This window comes from Sitophilus oryzae, unplaced genomic scaffold, assembly GCF_002938485.1.
Source record: "Sitophilus oryzae breed Bouriz unplaced genomic scaffold, Soryzae_2.0 scaffold_882_pilon_pilon, whole genome shotgun sequence".
Taxonomy (NCBI): domain Eukaryota; kingdom Metazoa; phylum Arthropoda; class Insecta; order Coleoptera; family Curculionidae; genus Sitophilus; species Sitophilus oryzae.
This window is the reverse complement of record NW_022147508.1, coordinates 1,458,112-1,472,115: the sequence shown is the minus strand read 5'-3', so window position 1 is coordinate 1,472,115 and position 14,004 is coordinate 1,458,112. Positions and strand designations below refer to the sequence as shown.

Below are 14,004 nucleotides of genomic sequence, written 5' to 3'. Positions count from 1 at the left end.
TGTTCAGATTTACTCTTTTCGTCATTGTTTTGTCATAGTGCCAAATTAAAAATCTGACTATTTAAAATAATTACAGTTGAGAGTTTGAACCTTTGGTGGTACAACAGCAAAATAAAACACCAATTCACCACAATTGGAGGTGGAAATTCCAGTTCCTTATTAGGAACTACTTCCTTAGTTCTAGTTCCTCCAGAGAAATAGTTCCTTGAACTAGGTCTTTAGTACACATTAGTTCCCGACTAACATTGACACCCACGTTGCTTGCTCATAGGTTTCGTTATACGTCAGAACTAATCACAGTATGGTCTTTATAATTTTTATAACGTACGAAATAAAACAGGACGTGTAATTGCGTATGTTAAAAAAATAGATAAGTTTTATTGGAGATAAAAACAAAAAATTAACAAAGAAACTCAAATTAGAGTTTAAAAAACTATATCACAAATGAATTGGAGCAAATAATAAAATACTTAATAATGGCACATGTGTAGGTGAAGCCAAATGATAAATATGAAGGTAATGTTTTTTCTTATTTTACAAAAAATTGCATTTTTTCTCACTTCAAACTTTTTGTTTTTGTCTAAAAAGTCATTTAGTAGTAAAAAAAGTAATTTTAGTGACCTAAAGTGAAACATTTCCATAAAATATTCAAAGAACAAACTAAAAATTAAAAACAGTCTCCACGACAAGTTTCTATGGTAATTACGCCGGCCGCGGCAACAGGCCAATAATTATATCTCGGATCTACAGACTGAATAGATTCCCGTGAACTAGTTGTTTAATTAGTTCCTCTCAGTCCTCTCGGTCCGGGACCGATAACATACGGTTGACACTCCTCATTCCTATCTTTAACTAAACGACGCCTAGCATCCGGCTATGATCGCGCTGGCCGATCTGTAGCCGTCGCATATTACGATATCTCTATCACAGTCTCGGTCCCCGGAATAGGAAAAACTAGTCTTTTGAGAAACCGGGAACTAATTCCTTTCGTTCCGGGCTTGAAACAGTTCATTGGAACTAGTTCGTTACTAACCAAAATACACCAAAACGCTTTACATGTGCACTGGAATTGCGTTTCGCTAACCATGTTAGCATCATCAGCAGATGATAATGATGAATAAAACTAGTATAGTTTTGGTGTATTGTGGTGAATTAGTGTTTTATTTTTCTATTTAAAATAAATTTAATAGAAATAATTATTAATACAGTATTTTTTTGCAATAAATCGTACAAAATTGAAAATGTTAATTTTCAAAAACAACCTCATTCCAATACTATTTCTAATAAAATTTCTATACTAAATTTCATTCTTTAAAACATATGTGTGTTGTTACAATGAATATTTTGGCTATATAAAGAATTTCAATTTAACAATTAAGGGTATATTCGCTACGCCACTGTTTAGATCGCTAAAACGATTACTGTAGAATTAAAAATGCATCTGACGTTGCAGGAAAACTACGACCCAAATTCGAATTTGAATTTTAAATCCGAGTAGATTAAAAAAGCCCTTTTTAATATATACACTGCCTTTTAAGATGAAACCTAAGGTAAGGAAAAAGTTCAATATTTATTTTAGAAAAACATAAAACGGATACCAGCATTTTTGTACGTTGGGGACGAAGGAAGATTATATACACGGTGTTTCAAAACAAATGCGAAAAACTTTAGGGGGTAATTCCTTGTTCAAAATAAAGGGTAGTTTGCTTCATAAACTTTGGGTCAAAAGTCAACCATTAGGGAGATATCGCGGTACAAAGATGGTGGAAAAATAATGTTTTTATTTTTTAACTTGAAAACGAAAAGAGATAGACTAATGAAATTTTATGGAAGCATTACTGTTATGAAAACACACTTTCAGGTAATTTTTTTACTTTTTTAAAATGAGTGGAAGGGGTTGAAATAAACTACCCCTATCATTCTTGTTAACGAAATTTAAAGAAAAATCTTATCAAACACATGCAAATGCTTTAATTTGGATAGTTTAGTTTGTTTAGAAACTTTTTACCTCTTGTGTTTTTTGATAAAACTCACCGATTGGAAATTAAAAATAAAATGTAAAGCATTACATGTCAGGACAAAAAACATTTTTAGATTAAGAATCTAGTGATAATAACGATAATAATAATCATCTAGGTAATAACGTATTGCAGTAGAGTAATGTCTAATAAAATAATATTAGGAACATCCTAAAAAGTAACAGCGGCCGACTAGATTTTTTCCTAAAAAAATTACAGCAGCCCACTAGATTCTTTATCAGAAAATGTTTTTTGTCCCGACATGTAATGCTTTACATTTTATTTTTTAATATCAAATCGGTGAGTTTTATCAAAAAAATACAAGAGATAAAAAGTTTCTAAACAAACTAAGCTATCCAAATTAATTTTTTTGCATGTGTTTGATAAGATTTTTCTTTAAATTTCGTTAACAAGAATGATAGGGGTAGTTTATTTCAACCCCTTCCACTCATTTTAAAAAAGTGAAAAAATTACCAGAAAGTGTGTTTTCATAACAGTAATGCTTCCATAAAATTTTATAAGTCTATCTCTTTTCGTTTTCAAGATAAAAAATAAAAACATTATTTTTCCGCCATCTTTGTACTGCAATATCTCCCTAATGGTTGACTTTTGACCCAACGTTTATGAAGCAAACTACCCTTTATTTTGAACAAGGAATCACCCCCTGAAGTTTTTCGCATTTGTTTTGAAACACCCTGTATATAAGCAAAACAAAGATAATTATTATAGGATTAAAAATCCATTACATCTAATCGAAATATTTCGATTTATCTAGAAGAGTTAATATTTATGAAGAGAAGAAAGAACGATCATATTGAAGAAATATCGAAGAAAGAAGTTTGAATATTAATCAAGAGGTCTCTTTGGCATTGGCATCATAATATATTTATACATTTGTTTATGTTCATACATACATATTTTTATAGATGTTACATTATGTGTATAATATTCAGAGTAAATCTGTCTAAATATTCCCCATAATAGATAATATGTATTTACTATACAGGATGAGTCTTAAATAAGTGGAAATATTTTCAGGAGTGTTAGATCTCAAAAGAAAATATATTTTCTCTTGCTCTTTTTTCAAATAAGTCCAAAATAGCCCAGTTATTTTACTTTAATTTTTTTAAAAATATATTTTTTGCTTAATTTTTTACGTCATTGCCATTAACACTAGATACAGTATAACTTCAATAGTCCGGACACACTTAAGAAACGGGCACTCTAGTAATCCGGACACGACATTTTAAAACATTTGAAAAAAAACTGAAACCAGAGCGCCAAAAAATCATACGCGAATACGCGAAATCTCAGAATTTTCCAATCTGGACAAGCAGAAACGTTTACCTTTTGTTTATGAACTGAGTTTATATTTCTGCATTGGATTCTAGAGCGGTTAAAGCATAATAGTTCTAATCAAACGGGCACATAAAATGATTCTTACACTCGCCGAAAAATCTAAAATATTTTAGTATCTTGATTCTGGAATAAAATCGCCAAATTGCGGAACAGATTATGGTTTCAAAATCTGCAGTGTTTGGCATGAACAAAAGGGATAAAATAAAGACTTTTATCTCAAAATAATTTCGAAGGCCAGGTAGGAATACCATTATCAATACCGTGTTGTTTTAAAGGCAAATAAAAACAATTTAGAAGAGAAGAATAATCAACTTGAACTATAGTATAGGTATCTAATGGGAGGGTCCATCTCAGTGACACTTGTGTCTATCATTTTAAATCGCAGGTAAATTGTATTTTCTGTCAGTTTTTGAATATTATCTGTTGGAATCTTGTGTCCCACCCTTGTCCCACAATAGACAAGAATAGCTCTCGGCTGTATCTCGGAAAGTATTAGCCGTAGCGCCTACGGAAAAAAATATTTATAACTAAAGGGGCTATGATAAATTGATGGATATTATTTCCAAGTTTGTAAAACGGCCGCTAGAGGGCGCAACTGCTATGGAAAATAAGAAAATAGAATTTTTACAGAATTTTGACTAGATAATGGGTACTATAAATAATAGCTTCATAATCTTCAGTAAATTTTGGATTTTTTTTGTTAGAACCATTTTCCCCTATCTGCTAAAATAAAGTGGTGGGGGAAGGTTAAATCTATCTTTATTTAAATGTTAATAACTCCGGACTGGATAATCAGAATCCAACAAACAAAAGCTCGTTTAAAAGAGCATTTCTTACTCTATATTAAACCATAAAAATAATAATAATAAGGTTTTGAACGTTAGGGGAACGGCTAGGGGGCGCTTTCTTACAATTTAACAAACAAAGCGCGTTTTTTCAAAAAAATTAAATACGATAGTATATATGTTATTTTAGCTGATAGCAAAGACACAGTAAAGAGCAGTAAAATTAATTACCTTATTTTTACAACACGGTATCAGTAGCCCTCTTGATTATGCCCATTCTAACAAAAAATAAGATAGAAACAGTTAGTTTATTTTAAAGTCGAGGAAATACTAGAATACCATAATAACAGATGTACTAATATCTAATAATTACCATGAATTCACTGAATCATTCTCTCTCTCTCTCTCTCTCTCTCTCTCTCTCTCTCTTGTGTGTGTGTGTGTGTTCACTGTTATTAATATCTTAATTATTACCGCGAGGAATCAGGTTCTTACGGGAAACTATTTGTCTATAATTTAGATTAATAGGTAAACGTTATTTTTGACAATTTTTGTTTTAATTTTTCATTCATTTTTTTTGTTTTCATTTCCTAAATAAAAAAGAAATAAAATAAAATAATTACAAAAAAAAATAATTTTAAAATAAATTTAAGTAGCTCTAGTAATCCGGGTACATCGATAATCCGGGCGTATGCTGGGACGATGTCTGTCTGGACTACTGAAGTTATACTGTGAATGTTAAGGTGAACCGAGACATATTTCTGGGGTCGAAATATATCATCCTAAAATATCGAGTAAAATATTTGCACCTATTTAAGACTCGCCCTGTATAGTTTATATAACAAATACTTTGTTTCGATATCACGGTTTCGATTTACGTGGTATTTTCAAGAAAGTTTGTATATGTATTTTCTGATATTATGGATAATAATTATAAACGTAAGCTTTATATCGCGTAAACTAATTCTCAACTCAACACCATTGTAAAGTTTTTACAAAACATCAAACTTGTTCATTTGGTACGCTCACAACGAATAGAAAACAGAAAAAGCATATTCCCTATATAGTTTATTACAACACAATTTATTATCCCAAAGCCCTTTCCTTCCATCTTAGAAACCCAAGTTTCAAGCCTCAATTTCACTTACTATTCGTCTTGCTTCCAAATTTATACCATTTTCTCTTTTTACCACGGTTACTGCTTCGGGCCGCTTTCAGAATTCCTAATAAATAATTACTTAGAGATCTTTTAGCCAGAACTTCCTTTTGATACTTTCGAAAATAAATATAATTATGGAGCTTATTATTACGTAAAATTATAGCTATATATAGTTATTACGTAAAACCAGTTAGGTAGTTATAAAGTAACTTCAAAAAGTTTCAACTACAGGGTGTCCCAGTTTCGTCTGTTTTACGGAGTTTAGCGTTTTATGACTAGAGATACAAAGATGCGGTTTTCATATGATTATGCTAGTTTTTTTTTATATAAAACTAAAGATATTACACACAGTTCTGTTCTAGCCCTCTTAGTTGTAAAATACATGGCGAATTTGAAACTGTTGCATTTTAATTAACTTAAAACTAACTCATCTAAAAGGTAAAAATTAGTCCCATAGTGTTTTTCACATAGCAATCAGTGGTGTTTCGCTGGAAGCTATTATTCTAGAAATATAACCCATACCACAGACTAACTATATTAGTTTGTGCCCATACTTATGTTTTTTTGCAATGGGACACCCTGCATGTTATTATTTTATTTGCTTTGTTATGAGATTTCTAAAACTAAAACACACTCCATATTTATTTTCAGAGGTTTTTAGTTAGGCGATATGTTTAAATTAGGTAATCAAAACAATAGAATAATAATTTAATCAACGTAATGGCAATATGATCGAAAAAAAACGGTATCAGCGATGGCTATGAAATGAAGATCGCTGTCATTTTATACGTTAAATTATATGGCAAATATCATCGATCGCCATTTCCAAGCCAATTGGACGCCGTTTATTGTCGATCATACGGTATTTTGGTTACTGGGTATTTCATTAAATCTAATATACAGAGTGTTTCCTAAGTAATCTAAAAAAATCAGGGTACGATTCCCCATGTGTTTTTAAGAAAACACATATAAACATGGGGTCTAAAGTACTACCTTTCTGATCTACAGGGTGTTGTAGAATGTTTGGGAGGGGAGTTAATCACCGCGACCTTACCGATCTATTGTGTGCTCCCCTTTCTTGAGTTACACCGAGTTATAACTCATCATACAGTTTTAAAGCTTTGACGAAAGCCAGTATCTGAGACGGCTTCACAGAGACCAGTTCTCCATCAAATGTATGGCACGAATGGTTGTAGTGCCATAAAATTTTGTGTGTCTCCCCATTTTCCCCACAGAATCTACATTCGCCGTTGTCTCTTAGCTTCAGTCTACTGAGTTGTTCGTTGTTAGTTCAGTGTCCTGTTAAAAACTCCGTGACAATGCGAAGATTGTTCCTACTCCAATCAAGGAAAATCTTTGATTTCTCTCGGTCGTAATTTCTGAGAAATTTCTTGGAGTGTCTTAGACCGTTGAAGGATTCCCATTCCAGATTACGGATGGATTCTTCCAAATTCTTGAGTTCTGCTTTAAGTTCCATTTGGAAAGCAGAACGGTTTTGTCCATTTAACGGAGAGTTCGCTCCTTTTCTAGCTATATCGTCTGCTTTTTCATTGCCTTCTATCCCTTGGTGAGCTGGCACCCAGAGTAGGAAGACTTTATTTTCTTTGCCTAATTTGTTCAGCTTCTCTAGGCATTCTTTGACCAACTTCGAATTACTGGTTATTGAGTTTATCGCTGTTAGTGCTGCTTGACTACCGGATAAGATGGCTATTTTCTGTTTTATAGGGTGTTAAAAATTTAAAAAAATCGATTTTTTCGCAATATAATATGTCCTATTTGAACTGAAAACCTTGAAATATTGAACGGAAATAAGCTTTTGCGAGAATTAGCAGATAGCGAGAAATGCGATTTTTATTTAAATTATTAACACCCCGTATATTGGAAAGGAATTACTTTAGACCCCATGTTTATAAAAACTTTTTTTCTTAAAATTATATGAGGGATCATACCCTTAACTTTTTTAGACTACTTGTATATTTCTTATAAATGTTCAACTTTAAGCTATAGGTGTAAATGTTTGTTTCAATAACTTACGTGAAAGGCGATTGTCCAAAGTGGAATGGTCCCAATCGTTTTCTCTGGATGACCAATCTTTCCGTCTGAGAGTCACTTCTTGATTAGAAGCAGGTACACTCTCAGTCAGCAGTCGTCCCATCGCTGAAAATGAAATGGGAAAAACTTTGAAATGTATGTTTGGTGCACTCGTCTGCAGTTTATTTTTAGGGAATTTAAAGCTTAATTAAGATTACGATGATATAAATTATATGACACGTAGCTTATAGAAGAATATCACAAATGGGGTCTCGATATCAATACTAACAAAACAGAATATATATGTTTATCGGAGGAGAACAACAAGACCTAATATTAGAAGGGATTATATTTGGGTATGGAAATCACAAATGATGGACTGTTGGATATAGCAATTAGAGAACGAAATCGACTTAGAACTTAGAAGCAATGTTATCGTGGTTTTAAATGGGATACTGTGGGACAGAAGCATAAACAACAGGAACAAAACATATATAATACCATCATCAAGAGTATAACAACATACAGCTGTGAAGTGTGGCCAATTAAGGAAACAACAAAACGAACACTGGAAGCTATAGAGATGGACTTTTGGAGGAGAACAGCAAGCAAATCAAGACTCGAACGAATAACTAATGAATGCATAAGAGAGATTGTGGAAGTTAACATATAAAACATACAACAGTGGACGAGATAAAGAACAGACAACTCATATGGTACGGGCATGTCCAAAGAATGACAGAAATAAAAATCCCAAAGCAAATCATAAACTGGAAATCTGCAGGAAGCAGAAAACCGGGTAGACCGAGAAGAAGTTGGCAGGAAGGAATTGACACGTTTATGGAGGAAAGAGCTCTCGGAGACGGTGCATGGAGAAGACAGGCAGGCATGGAGAGATCGCATCGGAAGACGTAGAACGTTTTAAACTGATTTATATATAAAGCTTAATTAAATTTATTTATAAAATGTAATGAGCGACAGCTCAATAAGAATAACAAAAAAAGCATTCTTAAGTACAGTTTGAGTACGGATATTTTCCCCATTAACGGCTAACGTCCTAACGTGTGCGGTCTATGAGACCCCAGTAACTATATTTTATCTTACAACGTGACAAAGCAGGATAAATGCACTGTGGGGAGCCGGGTACCTTTCGGAGATGTGACTACAAAGTTTCTTAGACGCTTTACACCATCATCTTGTCAAGTGCAATATGGTAGTACAGCAGAAATATGTTGTCTAAGACCTCGCGTTAGCGATTATGTATCGGAAGTAAACAAATTATTTCCGATAATTTTCTTAGGTTGGTAGAGGTATGCTCCAGTGACTCTCTAATGACCCAAGACTTGAAGCGTGTACTTAAAATATTCAAGATTAAAATGACGGTGGTGTCAGATTTAGAAAAAATGTTACGACTCGGAATAAATACTTAAAGTGGGAGATAAAATTATGTACAAAAATTTGGCATAAAATTTGATTATTCATCTTTGTTTCCAAACAAAGATCAACAAAATAACTTGAAGCTATAAATATTACTCCTATAAATATTCATCAAGGTTATGAAGTAAGTAATAATATTTGTAATGACATGTTGTGTTTTTTAATTTATTTCGGTATTTTTCTTATCCTTTAAATAATTTATGAATAAATGCTCCTGATAAAAGAAGTATCTTTTATATATAAAAAATAGCATAGCGCTATCCCAGACCGCCCGTATGTTCCATTCCCGAACTTTAGCGTTTAAATCTTAATTTAAATATTTTAAACATTTTTACACATAATATGAGTGTAAATGAATTTAAATAATTTTAAGTAAATCAAAATAAGAGTTTATAGACATATAATATCAATTAGATATTCGATTCGAACAGTATGTTTACTATTTATATTATATTATTGTATTGAAAATTATGATTTTTAGTTTGTTTTTAATTTTTCATCGGTATCTATTTTTACTCTCGAAACAACAATAATAAAGTGAAAGGTCAATTTATTAAACAGTGTTAATTATTTCATACCTTACTATTATAACTCCAGTTTGAGGTGCAGAGGTTAACAAACGCATATAACATGAACTTTGCCGTTAATAAAACAAATTGAAATAATTGATAAGTAACAGTAATGTTTAACAAGCTTATATTATAATATATCTTTTATTGATTTAAATTGAAAGTCTATAAGATTTATTTTGAATATATATTATAATATATTTGATATTTATTTTTGATGCGATTACATTTAGGGCGAGTTGACACGGTCCAATTGTATTGACATCCAAGTGAGTTGGCAGACACTTACTTGGCCTACTTACTTGAATGTTACGAAGCTTTCCAAATCAACTTGGATATAACTGTTCATACGTCAGAAGCAGCGTGTGTACTTAGTTAAAATACACTTGGACCGGGTCAACCGGGCTTTACTTTACTACCTATGGTAGGAGCAAAATAAAACACTAGTTCACCACAATAAGCAAAACACTTTATTTTTGCACTGGACACGCGTTTCGGTAACCATGTTGGCATCATCAGCAGATCACAGATGACTAAAACTATTTTTTTTAGTTTAGCGTTTTTTTAGTTTTAATCGTCTGCTGATGATGCTAACATGGTTAGCAAAATGCACGTCCAGTGCAAAAGTAATGTATTTTGGTGTATTGTGGTGAACTAATTTTTGCGTAACTAATGTGTTTAATTTTATTTTGCTGTGGTAACACCAAAGGTTCCAACATCCAACTGTAATCTACTGTAGGATCAAACATTATACAGGCTGAGTCTTAAATAAGTGCAAATATTTTTAGAGCTGATAGATCTCGATAAAAGAAACATATTTTCTCTTTACCGTTTTTCAAATAAGTCCAAAATAACCGAGTTATTCAAGTTTGAAAATTGAAAAAAAATTGCCTTTTTTTGAAAAAAATTTGAGAGCCACCGGATTTTTTTTTTGTATTTGTATTCCTTTTAGTGCTATAGATATAGAGTAAAGCCGTAATAGAGTAAAGATATAGAGTAAAGCCGTAACCATGGTAAGTAATATCACAGATTAAGAAATTAGACCGTGGGAAAATTTACGGTGAGCAGTGAGTTCTAAAAAGTTTTCAAAAAATATACAGGTAAATTTAAAAGAAAATGCACGATTTTCAATATCTATTTCTTGCGAAAAAATACGTTTTCCTGGGGTCGAAATATACAGTAGTGGCCAAAATTATAGCAACTTTTAATATTCTTGAAAATTTTATTTAAAACTTAAAATTGGCGAGTAGTTTACAATTTGTTATTATTGTATTTCACTCAAATATTTGTTTACTATGTATACAATTTTTCATCACACTATCGTCAAATGGAAATACATTTTAAATTTTTTGCTGGATAAAAATATAGCAACTATTTTTTGTAAAGATAATATTCAATCAGGTTCAGACATTTTGGCAAAATGAAAACGCAGTAATAAAGTAATATTTATCGGTAAAAATGTATCGTGGTAAAACTGTGTCTCCCGAAGTTAGGGATATTATTATTCGACGATTTGTAAATGGCGAAAAATAAATTCGGTTTGCCCAAAGTTTGTTATTAAACAAGTCCGTTATATCACGTATTGTGAAAAAATAGCAAGAAGCAGGATCGCCGAAAAGAACAAAAAATACAGGAAGGCCTAGAAAAACAACAAGAAGAGTTGATAAAACTATTTTGCGGATTGCTCAGAAAAATCCATTTATGACTTCCACACAAATTGTCAACAAAATCAGCAATTCTGGCAATGTAAATTTCAGTTCAAGGACTGTTAGGAGATTAGTTGATGCTGGAGTATTTGACCGCAGGCCGGCAAAAAAAACACTTCTCTCAAAAAAAATGTGAAGGCCCGATTGGGGTTTGCTAAAAATTACTGTAACTGGACACATCAACAATGGAAAAAAGTAGTTTTTAGCGATGCATCCAAGTTCAATATATTCAGAAGTGATGGAATTGCTTATGAAAGGCTGAATAGAAAATATATTTCACCTACTGTGAAACATGGGGGCTGGGCGGTTCCATTTGGAGGTGTTTTTCTACGGCATGGGTCCACTCTTCAGAATAAATGGAATAATGGACCGGTTTCTGTATAAAGACATTCTACAAAATCAAATTATTCCTTATTTGGAAGAAAAAATGCATGTAGGTGCTATTTTTCAACAAAATAATGACCCCAAGCACAAATCCAAACTGGTGACCGAGTATTTAAGAGATGAAATAATCGATTTATTACCTTGACCTTCACAGTCTCCAGATCTTAACCCGATTGAAAACATGTGGAAATATGTGGACACAAAAATCCGGGATCAAAACTACAACAAGCAACTTGGATCAACTTTTTGAAGCACTACAGAATGCCTGGAAAGCAATAGATGAACATTATATAACCAACTTGCTGCAATCTATGCCCAGAAGGTATGAAGAGGTCATCAGACAGAAAGGATATACGAAATATTAATTATTTTCGTGTTTTCTATTTATTTCAAAATATTTTCAAATTAATTTGTAAAAGTTGCTATAATTTTGTCCACAAGAATATACATATTATTTTATTATTAAATTAATCAACTCTTAATGTCCTTAAAATAGACATCTAGACTTCAACATTTTATTTGGGTGAACAGGAAAATTGCTATTACTTTGTAGGCAATTTTATATTTGAGTTTTAAAAGTTGCTATAATTTTGGCCACTACTGTACCACCTCTGAAAATATTTGCACTTATTTAAGACTCACCGTGTATAACGAAGTGGGCTTTAACTTTTTTTGACAAGTAAAAAACTAATGTAATTTATTATAAGAATTTTTTAAGTAGACTACTCACCAGGGGACATGTTGAGCCATAAGATTGTCAACATGCTTAGTAACATGTAGCAAGTTGGCCAATCAACACATACACTAGGAAATTTGTTGATGAAAACTACATTCACTAACATGTTGCCCAACATGTTCTTTAGTGAGTGGCCTGCATAAACCTTTACTTTTTTTATTAATTAATATTATTTTTTTATTAAAATGACAAAGACTGTCAACAGACATACCTACTTTAATAAGCAAAGAATTTGCACTCTTCTATTATTACTATATGCACAGAAATTAAAGGTAAATTTTCACTATGTTTTATATGAAAATTCAAAAATAAGTATGGGTACGTTAATTTGAAATAAAAGCAAATGCCAGGTTGCATCTTTTAGTATTTTTTAACATTGACAAAAATCAGCCATTTGAGCGTTAATGTTAACTAATTTAATTATATAGTATTTTTTTCTTTAAATTCGTTTTATATGTGTAACATATTATTAGAAAACATGATCATGTATTTTCATTCAAGTACTTCGGTATTAATTAATCTTATATAAAGTACAATTGATTACAAGTTGTAATACAGTGTCTTTTATTTTAAAAAACTAACCAACCTTTAAATATTAAGTAATTGTAAAACTAATATTTAATTTTAGTTATCATCGATGTTATCATAGTCCTATATGGGTTTCAAAACACGAAATGCTAATCCCTAAATACTGTAGTTATAATACCGTATGATCGAAAAAAATGGCGTCGGCGATGGCTATAAAATGAAGTCGCTGTCATTTTATATGTAAAATTATATGGGAAATGTCATCGATGTTCATTTCCAAACCAACTGGAAGCTGTTTTTCATACAATATTTTTCGTTGTATATGGCCAATACGAACCATAACGAACAATACATGGAAAACTACCTCCACTAATGACATTTGAAATACTAAACACATTATAGTTTATTCTCTAATAAGAGCAAACAATATTCTAAGTATACCGTGTCAAAACATATATAAACATGACATACAGGTATGACATAAATAACACATTTGGCATTAATCTAGTTTAAAAATACAAGGTTTATTTTCTTTCCATTGCTAAACGTTAAACAATACCAAAATAAACACTTAACATATTTTATTTTCTAGGTACATTATCACGTAAATTATAGTTTCAGGGAAATATTGATGAGTAAAAAAGTAAGGAACGAGAGAAATTTGCAAGGAACGAGATTTTTTTCTGGAAAGAAAGAGAGTATTTTGGAAAAAAGTTTATCGGGAAATCTTGCTACATACAGTGGAACATACAGTCGAATGGACAAGGGACCGAAAATACATAATTCACGTTAGAGAAAAAAATACCTTGAGACGAAGTTCTCAAAGAACCATCAAAAGAAATATCATGAACACAATGAACAAATTTCCAAACGAACTAACGAATCGTATCTACAAACTGCATCGACGAACCACATCATACTCATTATGCGTGCATAGATTAGAGCTATTATATTAAGTCAGCTATTATATACTTTGGACCAGCCAAGAATTGGGCAGCTCGGAACGTGTCAATAAATGGTGTAAGAATCCATATTGTTGGCGAGTACAAAAATTTGGGTGTAGTGTGCGAAAGCAAACTTCGATTTCGTATTCAAGTATCAAAAGTTCTCCAAAAAGCTTATGTTAATCTCCGTAACATCTATAAAAGCAAAGATGTTCTGAACTTTTGGTTAAAAAAAAATTATACGAAGGACTTGTCTTAAGTCATTTGAATTACTGTAATTTTGTATATGGACCTTGTTTGGATGTTCCAACCAAATTCAAATTGCAAAAAGTTCAGAACTCTTGCTTT

General features: G+C 31.8%; 1 protein-coding gene across 4 annotated transcripts in view; it reads right to left on the bottom strand.

The window, feature by feature from the left end:
• The window catches only part of LOC115890538, a 174,702-nt gene that overhangs the window by 6,732 nt on the left and 153,966 nt on the right, over positions 1-14,004 (bottom strand). For 3 of the 4 annotated variants that reach the window (XM_030910793.1, XM_030910794.1, XM_030910789.1), the window contains exons 5-6: positions 7,356-7,478; positions 5,311-5,385 (exon numbers count right to left, since the gene is read on the bottom strand). In XM_030910793.1, the coding sequence (XP_030766653.1) occupies positions 5,311-5,385; positions 7,356-7,478 (198 nt within the window). The remainder of the gene's footprint in view (positions 1-5,310; positions 5,386-7,355; positions 7,479-14,004) is intronic. The other variant, XM_030910792.1, reaches the window with a different exon arrangement.